General features: G+C 39.9%; 1 protein-coding gene across 2 annotated transcripts in view; it reads right to left on the bottom strand.

Moving 5' to 3' along the window:
• Nucleotides 1-7,292: 7,292 nt before the first annotated feature.
• Nucleotides 7,293-22,888, bottom strand: part of LOC146983872 (neurabin-2-like) — an 81,364-nt gene continuing 65,768 nt past the window's right edge. The window contains exons 10-15 of one of the 2 annotated variants that reach the window (XM_085785240.1): nucleotides 17,734-17,877; nucleotides 17,590-17,643; nucleotides 17,266-17,397; nucleotides 14,639-14,736; nucleotides 14,459-14,555; nucleotides 7,293-9,304 (exon numbers count right to left, since the gene is read on the bottom strand). In XM_085785240.1, coding sequence (XP_085641366.1) covers nucleotides 9,251-9,304; nucleotides 14,459-14,555; nucleotides 14,639-14,736; nucleotides 17,266-17,397; nucleotides 17,590-17,643; nucleotides 17,734-17,877 — 579 coding nt within the window. In that variant the 3' untranslated portion in view covers nucleotides 7,293-9,250. The remainder of the gene's footprint in view (nucleotides 9,305-14,458; nucleotides 14,556-14,638; nucleotides 14,737-17,265; nucleotides 17,398-17,589; nucleotides 17,644-17,733; nucleotides 17,878-22,888) is intronic. The other variant, XM_085785241.1, reaches the window with a different exon arrangement.

Genomic DNA, 22,888 nt, shown 5'->3' with positions numbered 1-22,888 from the left:
ATCAGATTTCACGTTTAAACCTAAACCGCTGTCAAGTTTTGTTTATTTATGTTGTGTTACATGTGCTACTAGCATTCAGTAGTTAGTTTAGTCCGCTACCGTTTAGCCATACAGTGTCTGTGTGGTTGCCATAGCACTTAGATATATATCTGGTGTCAAATCTACTAATTGCTAAAGTTGAACTGGAATTAATGCAGGACATATTTTTTCAGTCTAGTTAATTGGATGCTACAAAGCTTTAATGGCAGTGCACCTGTGAGTTTCCATGAGTCATCCATAATAACACTGTGTGCCATCTCTCCATTGCCTCTTCTTATTTGTTATTTGTTCATGCCACAAATGAGCAGTGTTCGTCCAGACGGAGGGCTCTGCAGCAAACAAACTCAGATTTATAATTTTAAAAACCACGGTTAAAACCTCTTGTTCGAAGAGGATGGTTGTAAGTAATTGTTACAAAAGGGTAAATTAATGAGTGACCTTTAGATCGTGGTGAAAGAGGCAGAAGACGTCCGTCTAAGAACGTCGATACCTGAAATTTCAAACTGCAGCTGAAGCTGTCGAAGTGAATTCAAGAGTTTCCTGACAAGCAGATCCTGATAGAAGCAGGTCTTTGTCACTTTACCAGATGTGTTCCAGAAATGTTTTGTATTTATTTTCAGCACTTAATCTGAATAAATATGATCTAAGAAAAAAAAAAAAGAATGCTTTGTTTTGTGGCTTCATATTTTTCTGTTTTTCTGATGATTACATAACTACCTCTGAGTTTATTTTGGTCAAAACAGAACACAGTTCAGCTGAGGCCACCGGCATGTCTGAGTTTGACAGGTATTGGTCATTTAAGTATTGGACCTGATAATGGTGTGAAATGAAAAAGAAGGTAATTTGTTATTATTCATCTACAAGGAGACATTTAAAGACATCAAATTTCATCTGTTATGTGGAAATGTAATTTTTTTCCATGTAATAAAAGAAACCTGGCCTGGGAAATAGTCCTGTTGATGTCTGACATCCCTAATTTGAGTATTGTGTATAAAGATAGGTAGTTTTGAGTACTGCATATTTTTTAATAATTCCATCATCACCTGAGTATAATACCTGCTGGACATTATTCAGAATGAAATCAGTGATTCTCAGCCTTTTTGGTCTGTGACTCCAAACTAAAAGGAAAACAAAAGAGAGTCTGTGCAGTAGAACTTGGTGTTTTCCTCTTTCCTACTTCATGAATCATCTCATGACCGCTCAGATTTATCCTGTGACCACTGGAGGGAGCCAGATCTGCAGATTAAGAACAACTAGACTGAATGTAACTGATATAAATAAATATATATATATGTCCATTTCATTTCATTTATTGGATAGTTATAGCACCAGCACATTAGCATAGATATTCTTCCTGGAGTCCAAACATTCAGTCAAATTGACTATTATATTCTTCCAAGTCCATCAAGGAAAAAGTAGAACAAAAACAACTAATACAGTCACAACACATAGATACAACCATACAGTAGACACAGACATACGTATAACACAAGACACAATACACCACTTGTACAATAAGAATCAGTATATACATACAAGGGGAAAGCAATATAGCAAAATATACAAAACCAAAATAGTAATCCCACAGGACAGGGAAGAGAACAGGCACTATATCATATAGCATATACCAACTCACTCAAAATCTTTCCAAGAATATTTGTCGTATTTCTTGTCAAAATGTCTCATTTCTAGTCAAAACTAATCTCTTTCCACTTAAAATAAGACTCATCACCTAAAAATGAACTTGTTTTTAGATAATTTTCACTTGAAATAAGTAGAAAAATCTGCCAGTGAAAGCAAGTTTTCTGTGCTCCACTGTCAGATTTTTCTACTTATTTCAAGTAAAAATATGCTTGAAATAAGTAAAAAGTGTCTAAAAACAAGCTACTTTTTTAATGTGATGCGTCTTATTTTAGGTATAATGAGATTTCTTTTGACTAGAAATGACATTTTGACTAGAAATAAGACAAATATTCTTGGTAAGATTTTGAGTTTTTGCAGTACAATTCAACTGCAGCTGCAACATTAGAAGAAACTGTTTGAGCAAGAAAGTTAATTGAGTTACAACAAGCAGCTACAATAATGCAATTCTCTGTTGACACAGAAACATTAGTAGTCACAAGCTATGAAGTGATACATCAGAATGACTGCTAATCTGTTTTGCTCCTGTGCAGGACTTCTATTAGTGAGTATTTTTATTTAACGGTATACATACTTTGAGGACCTGAGTACTCCAGACAGTGGATCCAGGAAACAGACGTCTTTCTTAAGACAGCTGGTTGGTATCAGTGCGCTGGACCTCTTCCTCCTTCACTGCTGTCTGTGTGAAACACTGGGAAAACAAAGAAAAACCAAAACCTCTATTGGACTGAATGGCTATTCGACTGTAAATAGACACTACTTACTGGGTGAGTTTCTCTATTTGGTCAAAGAAAACTGTGAATAATTGAGAATCAATGGACTGTATCAGTGCATCCATATCAATATGTGAAACATGTATTAAATGTGATATTTGAAGCATATCAACAGCCAATTAGCTATTCAACTGATAATAAATAACAGATTGTGTTGTGTACAACCTGTTGGTCAGTGTGGGATAAATAAGATGCTTTTTAATACTTGGTGACTGATTAACTGCCATTCTCAACATGAACCTCAGGGCAAAGAGAAAGAAGAACATGGCTCCAAAAAGTTTCAGACCCAAACATCCAGAGGTGTGAAGCTGAAGTCTGAGCGACAGAACAACCAGCATCTCCAGCAGCAGACCAGCAGCCTGGAGAAACCTAAGGAGAGGCCTACACATCAACCTGAGGACCATCCAAATCAGCAGATCAGAACCGGACCACCAGACCACACAGAGTCAGTGTGGAGGAGAGCAGGTAGCTGTCATCTAAACTCACTTTCTATTGAACAACATGACAGATAACTATTCATTTCTTTCTTGATTTCTTTCATTATTTCTTCATAAATTAATAATAAACATAAAAATAATTACAGAAATGGAGATGTAATTTATTTCCTGTGTATTTTATCTTAAAGGGATAGTTCACCCAAAATTCAAATTTCACTCATTATCTACTCACCCTCATGTCGACTAAGAGCTGTGAGGATTTTCAGAGTCCTCCGTGCCTTCTCTGAGTTACGGGGGGGTCTGCAGCAGTATTTGTTCATATAATGGTTGTCAATGGATACCAACTTTCTTCGTCCAAAAAGACACACCAAAAAACATCCAAATACCTCCATGCTGCTCGTCTGTAATGTCCCTCTTGTATTGAAGCCCCGACATGAGAAATTGTTCCGAAAAAAATTAAACAAGTCTATATTTTAAGCTTAGGGTTAGGGTTAGGGAAGCGGAAGCTCCCAGTGTCTCAGTTCACTGCTCTTCCTGTGTCAGTGCAAATCTCGCGTGATTTGCACTGACCGGAGGAACAATTTCTCATGTCGGGGCTTCAATACCAGAGGGACATTACAGACGAGCACTATGGAAGTATTTGGATGTTTTTTGGTGTGTCTTTTTGGACGAAGAAAGTTGGTATCCATTGACAACCATTATATGGACAAATACTGCTGCGAGGACCCCCCCCCCGTAACTCAGAGAAGGCACGGAGGACTGAGTAGAGGGTGAGTAGATAATGAGTGAAATTTGAATTTTGGGTGAACTATCCCTTTAAACACTTACACAGTTGTTTTTACATTGTAGATTTCAAACTTGACTTCAGCTTACTGTAAGTGTGTGTGTGATTTCCTGTGACATCTCAGCAGATAAAAAACACAAACTATACACTTATATATATACTGTATAAACATTTTCAGGGAAAAGATTTAAGTCAGTCAGTAAGTGATGTTGCAGGTACATATAGATTTGGAAAGGCACCCACACTTTTATACTTGAACACTTAAATCAGTCCTCTTGTTTCTTGTTCAACATATATTTATTTAGTAATGCTGACAGACAGGTATTGGTTCAGACAAACATGGTGGCATCAACTGTAGAACAGAACCAGGCAGAGAAGGAAATCTGTGTCAGGCCTGAGACGCTCTGGAAGCTCGCTCAGCTCACACACTGTCAGATTGTCCTGCTCACAGTGTTTGGCACCGCTCAGTCCATGATCACTCATATAACAAACCACATGACACCTAATTCTGATTTCAACAGTGTATGAGAAGTCAAGCCTAGGGTTAATATTATTTATAAAAAAAAAAAATGCCATGAAGGTTGGGTGTCGGAGCATAATAAAACAATGCAAAATGGAAAATTCCAAGAAAAACATAATTTAAAAAATATCACATCTTCTCTAAATGAAACTTTTCCCCATTTTTTTTTCAGATCCTTAAACATTACATGAGCACAAATCTATACTGTATCTAACAGGCTAATCCTATTGGCTGTGGCTGTGGAGTGTTTAAAGAGCGGTCACCAGTGGTTACAGGACAGTTTTCTAGCTTTCCACCCTGAGCATCAAATAAGGGTCATTGCATCCACAGTGTCTGTGGAAACTGGACTCATGTAATTGGGTCCAAACACCTCGATGCAGTTCTGACCTTGGGGAGGGGGGGCTCATCATCAAAATGAATAGCGAAGCTGGTGGTGGAACGCCTGTGTGTGTATGCTTGGACAGCAATCATTAACCTTTAACCTTGAAGCAAGGCACTAAAGCCCTGCAGCTCAGAGGCCACTAGTGAGACAATGGGATCTGTACAACAGCTCCCAGAATGCAAAGCGGGGGGAAGAGCTGAGTTTGATAAGTAATCAAAACACGAGTAATGAGAAATGTCATGGAGAAAAGGCATCAATCCATCTACAATCTGTTACAGTGGTTAAATGCTGTAGTGCTACAATCCGTCAGTCATGGCAGTTTGTCTGTGACCACTGGGAAACACTCTTTAAAACACCGGGAACCCTCATTTATGTATTCAATCACTGGTTTTGATGCAGGTATGATGAGTGATGGGCAGACATGATGGGAAAACACCCGTGACAGTCAGCTACAGCTAGCACACACACACGTCTGAAGGCTTTGTAAAGGCAAAAGCAGCAGGTTTAACTTACAAGACAAAGCCGTCGTAACAAGGCAAAGTGATCACTAACTTGTGTTTAGATATTAAACCCAAAAGTGACCAGGACTTGATTTTGGTGATGAAACAGTAATTATACAGCTCACGTCGGTTTTGACATAGAGATAAGACTGTAATAAAAATAATAAAAATACTCAGGTGAGTCGCCTCCTTTTAAAAACGCTCTCTCTATGACAGGACGATGTAAACAAACTGCAAGTTCCGAACAAATACTTGGTTTTTAAGAAGAAGAAGAAGAAGAAGAAGAAGAAGAAGAAGAAGAAGAAGAAGAAGAAGGAGAAGAAGAAGAAGAAGAAGAAGAAGAAGAAGAAGAAGAAGAAGAAGAAGAAGAAGAAGAAGAAAACAATGTTTCTGTTTGATTCAATCTTGCATGAAAACATAAAGTTCACACTGTGAGACCGGAATCGCTGCTCCGTGTCCAGTTCAAACATAATCACATCAGGGCAGGCGAGAAAATGCAGCACAACAGAAGAATGAGATCCATTCGGTTGAAATCTCTAATGCTCCTGTTGGAAGCTAAACCATTTCCACTCCACATCTAACACAAACTACTTCCTGTGGGTCAGAGGTATCGATTGGGACGCTTCAGCTGGAACACTGTGGGGTGAAGTCCACGGCTGAAGGTGGGGACAGATTGGTCGACGCAAGACAAGCTTGGAGAGCAAATACCTCAACATGTGAAGGGACGACACACACAAATGATTGTGGAGATTGGTTTGTAAGTGTGGAAATGCAACATTTGATTTGAACATTAATAACAAGCAAAACTGCTTTATCCACATCTTCATATTTTGTGTTTGCAAGATATTAAAACAAACTATTTTCTTTTTTTTTTTTTTTAAAGTAGTTTAAATGAAACTAATCTGCAGCCATGCGTGTAGCAGTGCACTGAGCTAAATGCTAATGTTAGCATGCGTTTACACTCACAGTGATGATGCTAACATGCTGATTGTTGGCAAGTTTAAATGTTACCATGGTAATACTCATAGAGGTCGACTAGAACACCCATCAACCAGAGTACTGGGCCTGGTGAAGAGTCGGGGGTCACCTCTGAGCAACATGAATGTCCCTGCAAAGTTTCACGGCAATCCATCCAACAGTTATTGAGGTCAGTCTGGACCAGAATAGTGGATGAACTGACACACTCAGCATGGCTAAAAAATAACATGCTTCACATGGGTTTCTTTTTTTGGTGAAATATATTTTTTATGCCCTTCACTGTATCTCACAGCAGGGGGTAACTCTCAAAACCAATAGTAACTGTATTTAGTATTTATTAGAATTGAATTAGTCTAATTTATTCACTTTTCTAATTCAGCATTATCAATGGATGAGACCTTATGAGAGCTTGCCAGCAAGCTGTGTTGTCTTGAGGGAACACAAACATGGACTCACAACAATCACAGGGGTGAATGACAACAATAGAGCAGGAAAATACACAACCAGCCCCATCAGAACATTGTGTGACTCTCACTTCTGTTGAACACTGTCTAACTGAGCACCAATTCACCATCATCCATATACACATATGAACCGCACATCTGGAACATCATCCACCTCTGGGTACAGTCAACTCAGAATAGTTATATAAGTTATAGATACAGTATCCTATATAACTGTCTAAATACAGACTGCACTGTTACCACAGAGTCACACTTCAATCCCTAAAAGTCAATTTGTCCATTCTCCACATAGAAAAGGGATAAATTGTGATTAATTACCATTTCCAAAGTGACACTCTGACTGACTCAAATTTTAGGCACAAGCATTTTCAACAACATTTTCTCTGTGCTGTGTATTTCCTCTGAGTGACTGAATTCATCTGATCAAATAGAAATCTTTGGGGGAAAAGAAACAGTGTTGATAACCACAGCAACATGTTTATATTCAACCTATATTTGGACTACATCAGGCATATATGTATCACTAACTTAAGTTTAGTTCCTAAAGTCATAATACTGGCACTGGGACATTTAACTCTCCTCCTAAGGTAAGATGTGCAGAGTGTGTTTACATGCACACTGCTTTCTGATTAACACTGCAGCTCATATCCACATGAACGGTCTCGCTAGACAAACATTTCTCAGAGGCAAAGCTATCCTGCTTGGTTAGCATAGAAAGGCTCCGCTAGCTAATTACAAGACAAACAGTGATGAAAATAAGTTAAAGTCACAATATGATTGGTAGGTTCATTTCTTATTCTTCCATTCAATTACTTGCAATATGTAAGGACCAAAAGGGGCGAGGATGGATCCTTGAGGAACACCAGTGAGGAGGGAGCATCACTCACAACTACTGAAAACCTCCTGACAGTTATTAAAAGATTTCAGACTACTGGAGTATCACTGGTGTCATTTTTTGGTCAATCCAAAATGTTCATCAGTTCATCACACAAAAAGGCAAATCAAGTAAGATTAAAACTGGACAATCAGTAACTGTAAACTCCTCCAGTGTGTTTGTGTACAAAATACATTCCAAATACACTGTTCTCATATCATATCTGACTCAAAAAGCTCCTATTGATTTGAACATTTTGTCTTTGCCTTCACCAACTTAAATTTAACTCAACCAATGAGATCATGTCTACAGTTCTGCCTCCAAGAAATGTTTGAGCAATGTAGAAGTTCACCTCAGGCGACCCTGATGTACATACCAGATGTTTCTGAATACATGAGTTCAAGTGAATGCTCTCACTTCACCCTGTAGCCTGAGCTCAGGGATCTATGCAGCAGCTGCATAGTGGAAGCTGGAGCTGAACCAAAACAGCCTCCGAATACTGGTAGTATATTCAAGCAAGCATATTCAGTTGTTTTTTGTGAGTGCGGATAAGAGCAAACCTCTGAAAACTGAGCACGATGTTTCCCTGCACCAATTCAAAGAATATTGTACATGGCTCTCCCGAAGAGCAGGATGTTAAAATCAATGTAAACCCACAGTTACTGCAGTAAACACCAACAAATATACACCATTAGAAGCTCTGTAAGCACTTATTAGACTATTCACACCCTGTCTGCCACTGATGGTGATGGAGATGAAACAGACTGAATCTGGGCAGCTGAACCAGTCCACCCTCCACAGCCAGACGTCATCATTCACCCACTGCACCGCCTTACTCACCCCTATCAGACCCTCTTAATTGCTTAAGCCATTTAAACACTTTTAAATACAAGTTTAGAATATATACAAACAATACGCCCCCACTTCAGACCTGAAATGCACATTTCTGCCTGATTCCTTCCATTGCTCTTAGAGAATTAGCCTGGAAAAGCAAAAAACAAAGGCGGGGAAGGGACGAGGGTGTTCTGTTATTTTCCCAGTTGTTGTCACAGATTGGAAATTTGTCGGCCATTTTGTTTTATAGTTTTCACAGGGCGGTGGCTTTTTCCTTTTCAAGGTAAGTTTTTGTCATGGTTTGTCATTACTACAGAGGTTCCACTTCAGAGTAAGAGTTGAGTCTTTAAAAATGAGGTGGACACTTAGTTCTTGATTCAAATGATCCAACGCCATGTTACAGAAAACACGTCTGTCTCTTTGTAAGAATCCAGTCCAGTCCCCACAGAAAAAAAAAAGAAAAAAGATGGTTCAAAAACCACACAGTTCAAAGGTAGTACGACAACAACCAAATGACTTTCGTCCTCTTTTGTTTTGTTCTGCATCTCTCCCCTTTGTGACCCTATAAAGCACTTTGTGACGAGCCTGTTTATTAAAAGCGCTTCTTTAAAATAAATCTGAATCAATAGCAGAGTCCTGGTGCAACACCGTTAATGAGGAGAGGAGAAAAGAAAACAGATCATCCATAAATTATGTATACGCTGTTGAATGTGGTTTCCGTGTTGATTGCCAAGCCTTTTGCCAGGAAGACACACAAGGAGGACTCTGGGTATTACAGGAGGTGCATTCTGGGATTGGTTGCTGACTGACGGAGCTCTAAGCTGCTGGCAGATGGCAGATGAGACGTTGGTTTTTCACTTTGAACGTCACTCTCCTCCGTCCTCTCTCTTGCAGTTGTCGTCCTTGATTTCGTTCCCTGTCTGTGCAGTAAATGGTTGATTAGAATAAAATACAGCCCTGGTCAGAATGAAGGCAGAGCTCCTCCTCGTCCAGTCACAGGTAGGAGGTAGGAAGTAGCAGCAGTCTAGGAGGGTTTGGGGGTCTTCAGGGCGTCCACTTTGGTCTCCAAGTCTGTAATCTGTGGAAACAACACACACAGTGGGTTATAACTAAATATACATCTAAACTATATCAAACCTAATAAAGTTATACAGCCATGTTAGGCAATGCGACAATCATGGCCCAAGTCCCCATCATTACTCTCATTTCCTTTAAAGGGACAACGAGGAGTTTTGGAAAAGCAAAGTGTTTTCACACTACATTTATGAGCCTCCGCGCACCGTGAAATTCTTTGACCGGCGCAAGACAGACTCATGTTTTCATTCATCAATAATTAAAGTCAGAGGTTGGAAGACGATCACATACCGTCATAGTTCCGACCATAAACGGCGATTCGGCGGCGTTATTCTCATGACTCGCCGCGAAACCGAAAGTAAAGAAACGCTGGTCGGCTCGCCCAGCATTTCCACCATGTTGGGACTTCAACCCACATGTTCTCAAACAAAGGGCCATAAAACCAGCTGGGGACAAGGAATGCGCGCCAGCAGACAACGCCCGTTAAATCACACCTAGGTGTGATTCCACCCAGATGTTCAAACTCTGGCCTCCCATTGGTCAGTATCTGGGGGGAACCCCAGGGATCCCCGTGACGTCACCGAAGGTTTAAATGCTGCGGCGACGCGCAGCCCCATGCTTTTTCCCAGGTAACCAAGTGCTGCAAGGAGCTCCGGCTTCACGCAACCAAGTTACTAAAGGGGGCGCACCAAACGTTTGGACTCAATACCTAGGCCGCAGTTCTGAGCTTGCTGGGCAAGTAAACTGCTAAGTTTCATCTGAAACACCTGGATCCTGTGGAGACCGCCGCGCAACCCGCCGCTCTCTCCCTCCTACATCTGCCGCAGAAGTGACGATCGCCTTTCTTCACGCGCCGACGCCGGACTCCGCCGAGGATTCCGCCGTCATCAGAGTTAACTCAGCTGGCCCTCCTTTCTGCCACCCTTCCAGAGGACGACCAGTTTTATCCCGCTGTGGGACGCTACAGCAGCCCCAGGCCATCAGGTCGACGGACCTCATCATCAGCACTGGGAAGCACGCTTCAGTAAGAGAGCTTTTGTCTGGGCAGCGACTAGAATTAAGCGTGATTTTATTAGGACCTCCGCGTCCTGTTATGTTGATTGTGATTTTGCTGTATGTTTACTAGTTGTATTAACTAGAGTGGTCGATCGATGTTTACTAGTTATATTAACTAGGTCTTAGTCACGTGCTGAACGCAATTCTCCGTATCCGCGTCAGAAGACCAGTGAAGATATCAGAGCGTCAGCTCTTTCATTCTCACTGTGGTAGTTGGATACCGATTGGGTTCTGCCCTGACTAATATAACCGATCGCCCTTTTAGCCGCCGTTCTCCCTCTTCTCTCTCTCTCCTTTTTCCTCTCTACTAACTCACACACACGTGCGCAGCCGCGCACCCACACACACACCCACACACATATACCTGCCTATGTAACACAATGGGCCGCCATAAGGGACTCCGCCCCAAACACGAGTGTTCCGACAGAGTTCGTATCAGAGTGATCAGTGTGAGCGACGTGACTGTGACCATTGTGTGTGGATCTGAGGAACACGTGGAAACAGCCACCTCGTGTCCATTGTCTCACTCGAACGAGCGCCATCCGACGTCACTCGACGCCCTCTGACGTCACTCGACGTCTCCCCTCCCCCTCTTAGGCTACACACACACACACACACACGCACACACACACACACATAGCCTATATACACACACACACACATCATACGCTCATTCTAAGCCATTGAGAGTGTATGTTTGCTGAACTGTTTATTCCTTTGAATTACCTGAACTTGAGTGTGTACTATTAGATGATTTTAGTAATAAATGTCCTTGAACTCAAGTAGTTGTTCTGTGGTTGTTTGTGTACATTCTATTGTGACGTTAAAGCTGGTTATCAGGGTCTGTGCTCGACTTTACGCCTTCGTATTTAATTGATTATTCTATTCTATAAGAGATTTCTATAATCGAGACTGATTGTTTGGTCATTGATCCCTGATTTCAGGGTGGTGCCCCGCAGTTATTATTAATTAATTCACTTTAATTAATAATACAACTATTCTTTTTTTTAGTAATTATTAGTCAATACCGCTAATCCTAACTTTATTAATTTATCTGTTAAACTCGATAATTAATGCTTAGTTGACCTGCTTATTGATTATTAATGCTTAATAATTATTGTCAATCACCAAACACCTATACAAATCCCCAACAACCACCACTAATAATAACAAAATAACGATAGAGACAAAACGATATATTTATCGAAAATGGGCCCATTAACAAGTGTGGGTAACGTAGATTCATCCACATTAATATGAGACTTTTTTTATTGTCGCGGAATTTTTCGTTCTGCCGATGGAGAAACTCCTCGTTGTCCCTTTAAAAGCCACATATAAGACATACTTATATACAGATGTGGACAAAATTGTTGGTACCCTTTCGTTAAATAAAGAAAAACCCACAATTGTCACTCAAAACTTGAAATGGACAAAAGTAATAATAAATAAAATATTTGAAAAAAACCCAGAAACAAACGAATGAAACTGGCCTGGACAAAATTGACCTTAACTTAATCGTAACTTAATATTTTGTTGCACAACCTTTTGAGCCAATCACTGCAGTCAGACCATTGCTGTAACTCTCAATCAGACTTCTGCACCTGTCGACTCCTCCTGAGCAAACTGCTCCAGCTGTCTCAGCCTTCTCCAGACTGCATGTTCCAGCTCCTTCCACACATGTTCAATAGGATTCAGATCAGTTCTCATAGACGGCTCATAGACGGCTCATAGAGGGCCACAGAGCCACACACAACTGAGCCTGATCCGTGTTTCATCTGTGTACGATGAGCTGATGTGACTTGCCAAAAGACTTCAGTTTTGGATCAAAAAGCTGCAGTTTTGTCTCATCAGTCCACAAAGCTTCTGGGAGAATGTCCTTTGGTCCTTTACTGTTGTCAGTTTCAAGTTATTTTAGTGAGAATTGGGGGTTTTTCTTTCTTTAACAGAAGGGTACCAACAATTTTGTCCACATCTGTATGCAGTCTCTTAAAGTTATCTTCATCCATTTACCTCTGCTCTGTACATATTGAAGAATGGTCACCATCTTTTTTATGCTTTCATTGGGCTTTATGCACAGCTCCACTACTTCCTGAAATAAGCCAGCTCCTTTATTTCTTGTCTTCCATTATTGGACCAACTGATTAATCCAGGTGTGTCTGACCATTGTTGTGAGGTCAGACACACCTGGATTAATCAGTTGGTCAATCAAGTCAATCAAAAGACAAAAAATAAAGGAGCTGGCTTATTTCAGGAAGTAGTGGAGCTGTGCATAAAGCCCTTTGTCATCAAAATGATTCACACAATAGCATCTGCAGTTAGAAACACTCAAGTATAAGTAATACAGTTTTTCCTCAATTGCTAAAACACTAAACCCTGTTGTCTGAACCAAATGCTCAGTTGCCTGAACCCACTGATTGAATCAGTCTCTCTTTTGGCAAAACCATCAGCACTTTTCACCTGTTTAGACACAACTTACCAACACATTTTCATTGTGATGCACCTGTGTTGCATAATGCTGAGCACAGGTGGCAAAAGTCAAACACAAGTAAAGCACAAGTTTCACTGGTTGAACACAACAACTCAAAATTGACCACACTTGTGTCTAATGATGTGAGGGCACATATACTGTAAGCTAGTTCAGGATGAAGTCCTGTGGCCTGATCCAGTACAGAGAAATGATGCTGTGGCTGAGTTGTGCACTTCTCATTTCTATATTTTTGTACTTATTTTTACGTAGGCCTACTGCATACAAGTGCTAAATGCACAAGATTTCTGTTTGTTTTTGTACTGTACAAGTGCTACGTGTAAAATACACAGGATTTCTGTTTTTTGTACTTTTTTTTTTTACTGTATGTACAAGTGCTAATTACTGTATGTACAAGTGCTAAATGCACAGGTTTTTTGTTTTGCAAGAGGAGAAGATGAGAGACGACAGGGTGAAGGAAGAGAGGATGAGGGAGGGAGGGAGGGAGGGATGAACTGGGAAGAAAAAAGAAGATGGAAGGAAAAGGGCATGAAATGGATGTGGGGAGGGAGGAGGGTGAAAGAAAGGGAAGGAGAGAAGTGCTACAGTAAATGCACAGGTTTTTTGTTTTGCAACATGCATTTAGCCCACAGTGAACGATAAACATTTATTTCTACAGCTTCATGTGCTGAGCGTTGTGTTTTCTATTTTTCTATGTAGTGTTTAGTGGCTGCTCAGTAGTGTTTTTAATTTTGATTGACCCGGGGCACGATTTGACAACATAGTTCAGTTTTGGGCACAGATTGAACTGTTTTGAAGTGAAAGTTTGGTTTTGCAAGAAGAGTCTGAGGTTTTGTGAATGTAGCTTGAAAATTGGGTTTGTGTTCACAGTTAGAGAAAATGAGAGAAGCTTTCGAGAAATGTGTCTTAGCAATCGAGAAAAACTGTAATAAAAATATGTTGTCTTTTTGTTGTTTTTTTCACTTCTGAAGTTATTTCAAAAGTTTGTTTTCAAGTACCAACACTATGAAGTTGAACCTCGACGACCTTCATCACATAAGTGTTGCTCATCACAGCCACAGTCCAGGCTGCGCTTCGGTCAGACTCATTACAGAGATGAGTCACAGCCAGTTGCCTGCTGTTTCTGGGTGGAGGCGCTGAGAGAAGACTGAAAGGAGCTGACAGCCGTGAGTGAGCTGTCAGCAGAGAGATCTACCTCATCTACCTCACCTACCTCATCTACCTCATCTACCTCCGGCTTGTCATGGGATTGTAACAGCCATTTTCAACGTGGCAGTCTCCCATGACCGATGAGAGAGCATCACCCACCACTGCTGAACATTTCTGACAGTTATCTAAAAGGTTTAAACCAGACTACTGCAGTATCTCCGGTTCTATTTTTTACAAAGCGATCGTCAGTCAAAAACTGAGCCCAGATCAGCTAGGAATGAAAGTGAACAATCATTGAAGCAGAGAAAACTGTTTGGATGAGTGTTATGTTCCAATCTGTGTCACGTTACAAATGCCAGACATGAATAAGTGTGAAGGTTTTGGGGCTATTTACTGGAGAAAATATAAATATAAAAGGATGAAAATGGAAAACCAAGGCAGAAAGAATGTGTTTGTTTGTTTGTTTACCTTCTCTTGCAGGTTGTCTGTTTCTTCTTTGTGTGTTGCCTCGCTCTCCTCTTGTGCTCGACGCTGAGCTGTCTCCTTCTTCAGGTACTCTATCTCCCTACAAGCGCACATATTACACACATTTAAGTCTCGGCATCGTTTACTCCTCTACAAACCTTTATTTCATGCCCCCTCCCTTACTTCTGCTGGTATTCTTTAATCAGTCTCTTGGCTTTGCTGTATTTCCTCTCGAGGGTTTGGTACTGAGCCTGGGTTTCCTTCAGGTGTTCATCCACCGCCTGGAAACAAACAAACACACACACACACACACACACACACACACATATGCTGTCAGATCCTGGGAACTTACATTTCCTTTACAGCAGTGGTTCTCAAACTTTTTTACATCAGGGACCCCTAAATTGACACAAATTAGACCACGGACCCCCATTGGACCAAATTTTGAAGTAAACATCAGAAATATACAAATATTTGTTCTGAGACTGAAGAACGTTGGCGTGAATTTTTGGAAATATTATAGAGACATTTCTGGAAAAAAAGTGGTACAATTTCTCCAAAAACATTCGAACATTTCTAAGGAAGAAGTGGAAAAAATTCTAAAAAAAAAGGAAAAAATTAAAAAAAAGGAAAAATTTTCTTGACAGAAAGTGGTAACATTTCTCGTAAAAAAAAAAATTCTTTCTCAACAAAGAAAAAAAGTTTTTTTTTTTTTTTAAAAAGTGGTAAAATTTCAAGAAAAAGTTGGGGACCCCCTTCAACCCTCTCAAGGACCCCTGGGGGTCCCTGGACCCCATGTTAAGAACCACTGCTTTACAGCATAACAAAATGTTGTTGCCATTCATTTCTCATGTGTTATTATTCTGATATGACATCAATGTGAGAATGATTCAGCTCACAGGTACAGTAAGGCATCGTCATCACATCTATAGCCTACTCTACACAATTACAAAAGCTCATTCAAATGACTAATTACTGGGTTGGGTTGGGTTGGGTCTACAGCCTTGGTGCAAATGCACTGAATTAGGCGGAGCAGAGCTGCACTGTTATGATCTGGTTATTAATTAATGTGTCACTCAGTCCCAGCACTGCTCACAGCTCTGAGACAAACCAGCCAATCAGAGTGAAACATGACAGCTCAGCAAAGTGGGGAATCAGCTTCTCCACAAAATCACGCTGTTATCTGGATGTTACAGAGCAGCAGGATGTGGTCAAACAATGCAACACCACAACATGTCAGTGGTTTTCTAAACAGCTAATTCAAGACGATAGAAAAAAAAAAACATCCTATCAATCTAATGATTTCTGATAAATGTCCTCCTGCCTTCAGATGGCTGCTGTGAAAGAAACTTTTCATAAAGTATAAAGCATCCAGATACAGATAGGAACAGAATTATGTGTGATGTGTTTAAAGGGATAGTTCACCTCCTCATGTGGACTAAGGGCTCCGTGCCTTCTCTGAGTTACAGGGGGGCTCGGCGCAGCACTGCATGTCCATATGACGGTTGAGAACGGAGCTCACTTTTCTTCGTCCAAAAAGACACACCAAAAAACATCCAAATACCTCCATAGTGCTCGTCTGTAATGTCCCTCTTGTATTGAAGCCCCAACATGAGAAATTGTTCCGAAAAAAAAAAAAAAGTCTATATTTCAAGCTTGTTTGTAGCGGAAGCTCCCAGTGTCTCAGTTCACTGCTTTGTCTGTGTCAGTGCAAATCTCGCACGATTTGCATTGACACCCAGTTCACGGCTCCGCAAATCACGCAAGATTCCGGCAGAGCAACACTGGGAGCTTCCGCTACAAACAACCTTAAAACATATACTTATTTAATTTATTTCGGAACAATTTCTCATGTCAGGGCTTCAATACAAGAGGGACATTACAGACGAGCACTATGGAGGTATTTGGATGTTTTTTGGTGTGTCTTTTTGGACGAAGAAAAGTGAGGCCCATTTGCAACCGTCATATGGACATGCAGTGCTGCACGGAGCCCCGCTGTAACTCAGAGAAGGCACGGAGGACTCTAAAAATTCTCCCAGCCCTTAGTCGACATGAAATTTGAATTTTGGGTGAACTATCCCTTTAACATGGTACCCCTAGTAATCAGCGTGTGTGTTACTTAAGAAGAATGATAAAAATGCACTCTTAAAAATTAAGTTACTTATATTGCACAGGTTGTACAATGTCTTTTTACTTGAATTGAATTGAAGCATTTGCTGTAACTTTATTTTGGAGAGATTTATGTTGCTTACCCAGATTATAAGGCAGCTATTTTCTGTTGCATATTTATGGTGCATACATTTCATCTTGTTACTTTTGTAACAAAGGTTTTGTTTTTTCAAGAGATGTGTTTGAATAAAATCTTGAAATATTAAGAAGACATGCTTTTGCTTTTTATTTGGGTAAATTCATTGTCATTAATCAAGTAATTCATAATTATAATCGTTAGATTAATTGACTAATTGAAAAAATTATTGTTAGATTAATCGATAAAAAATAATCGTTAGGTGCAGCCTTTCTGGGATGCACTCGTGTTAACTTGTTAAGAAACTTGATATTTCAAAATAAAGTTATTATAAAATATGCCAGTATATTTAGCACAGATGCAAACCTTTACTGCAAAAAGGTAAAAATGCCAAGATTAAGCTCAGGATCTTGAGAATTGATTCACATAAATTAATCAGAAAATGTTTGTATTTGATTATTTTTCATCCAGCTCTACTCATTAACCAAACAACCATTTAAATACCAATGAAAAACAAACCTATAAAAACCCTCCAGATTTCACTGTTCACTCTTGAATACATTACCTTACATAGAGACTGTGCCTCCATCCAGTAGCCCTCCAGTTTCTCCATCCTCTCTTTACTGTCCCGGATATTTTGCTCCAACTGAGCGCGCTCCATCCGCCAACGCAACTTATCCTGCTCCGCGTGCGCCAGCTGGAGGGGAGGGGGTCAGCCAGGGAGAGAGGGGGTGGGACGTGGGAGGCAGAGCAAGCGTTAAGTCATCGTTGGGACAAAAAAAGAACCGATGTTATGCTAGTGTGCCTTCTCCTCTGCAATACTGTATCACCTGGATACTTCAGTTCTGCGTGTTGAGATAGGATTGAACTGAATGTGAAGTGGTCTCACCTTTCTCTTCAGCAGCTGGATCTCCGCCTGGGTTACTGCATGTTTAATCTGGAGCTACAAGAAAGGGAAGACAACATCAGGAAACTCAAATGAGTAAAATAACTAAACTCAGGATCGAAAATGATCTAAATCAACATATAATACCTCCTTAAATTTGTGGGCCAGCTTCTCGGGGTCCAGCTCCACAGGAGACAACATGTCCTGGTTCTCTGCCAGGTCAAAAACCTCGATAGAGTTGGGAAACACCGGGCTCATCTCCTCCTCTTCGTCTGTTGCATACTCACCTGTCTGCAGGCAGAGGTGAAGAGAGGCAAAAATAAAAAATACAGTTGTTAAGGGGATATTTCACCCCAAATTCAAATTTCACTCATTATCTACTCACCCTCATGTCGACTAAGAGCTGTGAGAATTTTCAGAGTGCTCCGTGCCTTCTCTGAGTTACGGGGGGGTCCACGCAGCAGTATTTGTCCATATAATGGTTGTCAATGGATACCAACTTTCTTCGTCCAAAAAGACACACCAAAAAACATCCAAATACCTCCATAGTGCTCGTCTGTAATGTCCATCTGGTATTGAAGCCCTGACACAGGAAGAGCAGTGAACTGAGACACTGGGAGCTTCCGCTACAAACAAGCTTAAAATATAGACTTATTTAATGTTTTTCGTAACAATTTCTCATGTTGGGGCTTCAATACAAGAGGGACATTACAGACGAGCACTATGGAGGTATTTGGATGTTTTTTGGTGTGCCTTTTTGGACGAAGAAAGTTGGTATCCATTCACAACCATTATATGGACAAATACTGCTGCACGGACCCCCCCGTAACTCAGAGAATGAACGGAGGACTCTGAAAATTCTCACAGCTCTTAGTTGACATGAGGGTGAGTAGATAATAAGTGAAATTTGAATTTTGGGTGAAATATCCCTTTAATAGTTGCAACACTTTAGAAATGTTGGGTTTTTACTGTCATAATAATTGTACTGTGTAAAAAAATACTGAAACAAAGCTGCCAGTTAACTTATAGCACAAAGAAACAGGAATAAACAGCAAGCCTGTCACAGTGAAGCTAGTATCAACTGACCTATAGCAACATGTTGCTAACCAATGTTTACTGTAGCTACAGATGTGAAAATGACAGTATTGCAGAAGAAAATTGTGTATAAACCATTTCTTAAAGATAATGAGAGCAATTTTACTGTGGTTCTGTCTGAAAGATCAAAATCAGCCAACACCTCCTAAGTTAACACGTCTTACATTTTGATTCTTTAATCTATAAAACCAAAACACATGACACACATCTTCACTGTGCTGGTAAGTTAATTGTAATTACCTCCGCACAGAGCTACGCTTAGCAGTTTGCCTGTTGTTTATTGTCTTTGTGCTGAGCAAACACTGCGCTGCTAGTGTTAGCTTAGCATATTTACTTTGCAGGCATGAGAAAGTATTTTCAAAAAATGTGAAACAGACTCTTCACTGCAAAAACTCAAAATCTTACCAAGAATATTTGTCTTATTTCTAGTCAAAACAAATCTCATTATACTTAAAATAAGACTCATCATATAAAAAGTAGCTTGTTGTTAGACACGTTTTACTTCTTTCAAGCATATTTACACTATTGTTCTTCTGTTTGGCCATTTTCTTCCGCCTTTTTACGGTCTTCTTCTAGTCCTTCATACTTTGTGCTATTTCAACAATTCATATATCAAAACGTGCAGCTTTTTTTGAACTTTATCGGCATTACTTTTCTCTTTTTAACTATTTATACTTTTTCAAATATTTAACTTTTTCAGATTTTTTTCAGCTTTATAATGTGTGTGTGTTGCGTCTAACGAGCAGAGCTAGAGTGGTGCTAGAGTGGATAGAGGCAAAAAAACATTCTAGAGTTTTTCTGGCTAAACTGTCAGCACGGCCACAAATTAAACTCTAGACAAATTATTTTCTCCAGTTTTGTAGCCACACTTGTCTTCTGGCTAAAATTCTGGTCAAAAATGCAAAGAGACTTAGATAATAATTTAAAATATTTTTTAAATGCAGCCAGGGAGCTCTCTGCTCTCATTCAGCCCAATGCATTTTTTTTTTACAGCAGCAGGAGAAGGAGCTCAACTTTGTAACTTGCCGTTAAGTGCTTTTTAATTCATTTTAATTCACCAAAAAATAGTCACAGGTCACAAAAAAGTCCTCTTCTTACTTGGTGTGGCTAATTTATACTAATTTCTTTTTATTTTAAGCATCATTGAAAAATCTCACATTCATCAAAGTCTCAACCTCTCTTCTCCCCAACTCTCCTCTAGTGTAGTGGTTAGGGTGGCTGCTTGCCAACCCCAAGGTCACTGGTTCAAATCCAGGTTGAGCACTCTTGTTATGAATTCTGCTCCCCTCCATCACCCTCAATTGGTTACAGGTGGTCGTTAAGAGACGCATTAATTGCTAGTGCCACAGTTTGTAACTTGCTGTTAAGTGCTTTTTAAATCATTTTAATTCACCAAAAAATAGTCACAGGTCACAAAAAAGTCCTCTTCTTTCTTGGTGTGGCTAATTTCTGCACTTTCCTTACCTTTTTTTTTAAGCAGGAGCCAGTGATCCTCTTATTAAAGGTTTTCTTTGCCCCTCACACACTGTCTCTGCCTGTAGCCTAGTGGTTAGTTTGCTGAGCTGGAGACCTGAAGGTTACAGGTTCAAATCTTGCCTCAATAACAATTATAGTGAATTATTTTCCCAGTCGTCCTCTGTTGACTTCTGATAACTTGCTTCATGTTGAAACTGCTGCTCTCAGCCTGAAATTCACAGAAATTTTCATTCTAAGTCATTCAAGCTTGACTCTCAAGCTTTCTTGATGTTGACAGTGTGCAGATCATTAACAGACAACAGTCTCTGCGACTGTGTGTGCACTGTGGCCTAGAGGCAGAGTGGAAGTCTACTGACCATGAGGTTGTGGGTTCGATACCGACCTTGGTCAAACATTTGTATGGTGATCACTGCTTGCACTATTTGCTAATTCTGCAACAGCGTTCAGCTGCTGTCAGCAGTCACACCATTTCCATTCTTGGAAATGCTTTTTCTAGTTTTACTTGAAATAAGTAGAAAAATCTGATAAGTTTTTCTTCCTTATTACAAGCACAAAAAACTTGCTTTCACTGGCAGATTTTTCTGCTTATTTCAAGTGAAAATGTGTTTGAAACAAGTGAAAATGATCTAAAAACAAGTTAATTTTCGGTGATGAGTCATGTTTTAAGTGGAAAGAGTTTTGACTAGAAATGAGACATTTTGACAAGAAATACGACAAATATTCTTGGAAAGATTTTGAGTTTTTGCAGTGTTTAAACTGTAGCTTGAGGTGAGTACTGGTATCAAAATCCCACTTTTTGTCCTCTACATCGATATACATTGATGTAGCCTATAATATGATTTAAAGAGTACAGCCAGCGGCCAGACCACATGGATATTACAAATGAAATGAAAGGAGAAAGCCGCTGTTGGTTCAGACCTCTCCAACCATCTCCCACACAAAGGAACAACACAATCAATAGCAATCTGCCAATCACCTGTCTTCTTCTCCTTCTCCTCTATGTTACAAAATAAATTAACTTTACTTTAACTCACATCTTATCTTATCTTATCTTTATTGCTGACAAAAATGCATCAACTTAAAAGTAGTAGGCTATTGCACTTACAGTATACATCACTTTGCTATCGTGAAAGCTGAGCTATAGCTTCCTGACTGCATCTGTCAGTTTCCCCCTGGAGGTGAATGCAGCTGTGTGTCTGTCTGGTTGTCTCTTCTAGCACCACACAGTCACACCATCACACCAGTGCACATTACATCATCAATGATGATAAAATAGCCCCTAAGTACGATCGATGATTGTGCTCCTTATTGTCTTTAACCTCTGTAAAGCACTTTGAAAGTGCTCTACAAATAAATTTATTATTATTAGGGCCACGGGCAATCGCACCGGGCACTACTGTTATTGTGTGGATTTTTTCCTAGTTGTTCTTCTGTTCGGCCATTTTCTTCCGCCTTTTTACGGTCTTCTTCTAGTCCTTCATACTTTGTGCTATTTCAACAATTCATATATCAAAACGTGCAGCTTTTTCTGGACTTTATCGGATGTATTCAAATTTTTCATACTTTTTATACTTTTTCAAATATTTAACTTTTTCTGATTTTTTTCAGCTTTATAATGCGTGTGTGTTGCGTCTAACGAGCAGAGCTAGAGTGGTGCCAGAGTGGATAGAGGCAAAAAAACATTCTAGAGTTTTTCTGGCTAAACTGTCAACACGGCCACAAATTAAACTCTAGACAAATTATTTTCTCCAGTTTTGTAGCCACACTTGTCTTCTGGCTAAAATTCTGGTCAAAAATGCAAAGAGACAGGTGTTCGTTAAGGGACGTGTTAATTGCTACTGCCACCGTTTGCAGCACATCATCACATTACAATGGCAACATGCTTATGTCTGTGCTCTCTGTGGCGAAGCGGCAGAGTAAAGGTTTAGTGATCATGAGGTTGTGGGTTCGATTCCTAGTTCAAATCTTGCCTCAACAACAATTATAGTGAATTATGTTATTCGGTTCGGCCATTTTCTGCCTTTCTTTGTCATGTAACTAGTCCTTCATACTTTGTGCTATTTCAACAATTCAAATATCAAAATGTTCAGCCTTTTCGGGACAGGTGTGCTATGTCTTTTCTCTTTTCAACTATTCGTACTTTTTGCAATATTCAACTATTTCTGATTTTTTTTTCCCCATAGAGAATGCATTGGAACAGTCTTGAAACTCTTCAAATCTTCTTACTTCTTTCAGCCTTTAAAGCGTCCACATACTTTCAGCTAGAGACTTCATTCAAATTCTGAGCTGTAGACAAACTTCTAATGTATTCATCCTGTATGTACAACTTTTTCATAGCTTGTACCGTTTTTGAGATAAATCCTTTAAAAGCACATGAGGATTTCTGACAAATTTCACACTTTTCAATGAGTGTGTATGGGGTTGGGTCAGAGTGAGTGACATCATCGTTAGAGTGAGAGGGATCGAAAAAACATTCAGGATTTTTTCTGGATAAATTGCCAGCACGGCCACAAATTAAACTCTAGACACATGATTTCCTCACTGGTTTGTAGCCACACTTGTCGTGTCTCATTTAATGTGCTCAAAACAGCAGACAGACTTACAGAATTGTCTCAGTGAGCCTAATTGTGCAGCTAGACCCGCTCCAGTGGCTCATCCACTTCAATATAAAAGTAGGAGCTGATTTTTTTAGAAAAGCAGAAATGCCCCCCTTTTCTACCTTGCGACCCTG

This window comes from Trachurus japonicus, chromosome 8 (genome assembly GCF_045865225.1).
Source record: "Trachurus japonicus isolate A0001 chromosome 8, Traja_1.0".
NCBI classification, from domain to species: Eukaryota; Metazoa; Chordata; class Actinopteri; order Carangiformes; family Carangidae; genus Trachurus; species Trachurus japonicus.
This window is presented reverse-complemented; position numbering and strand designations above follow the sequence as displayed.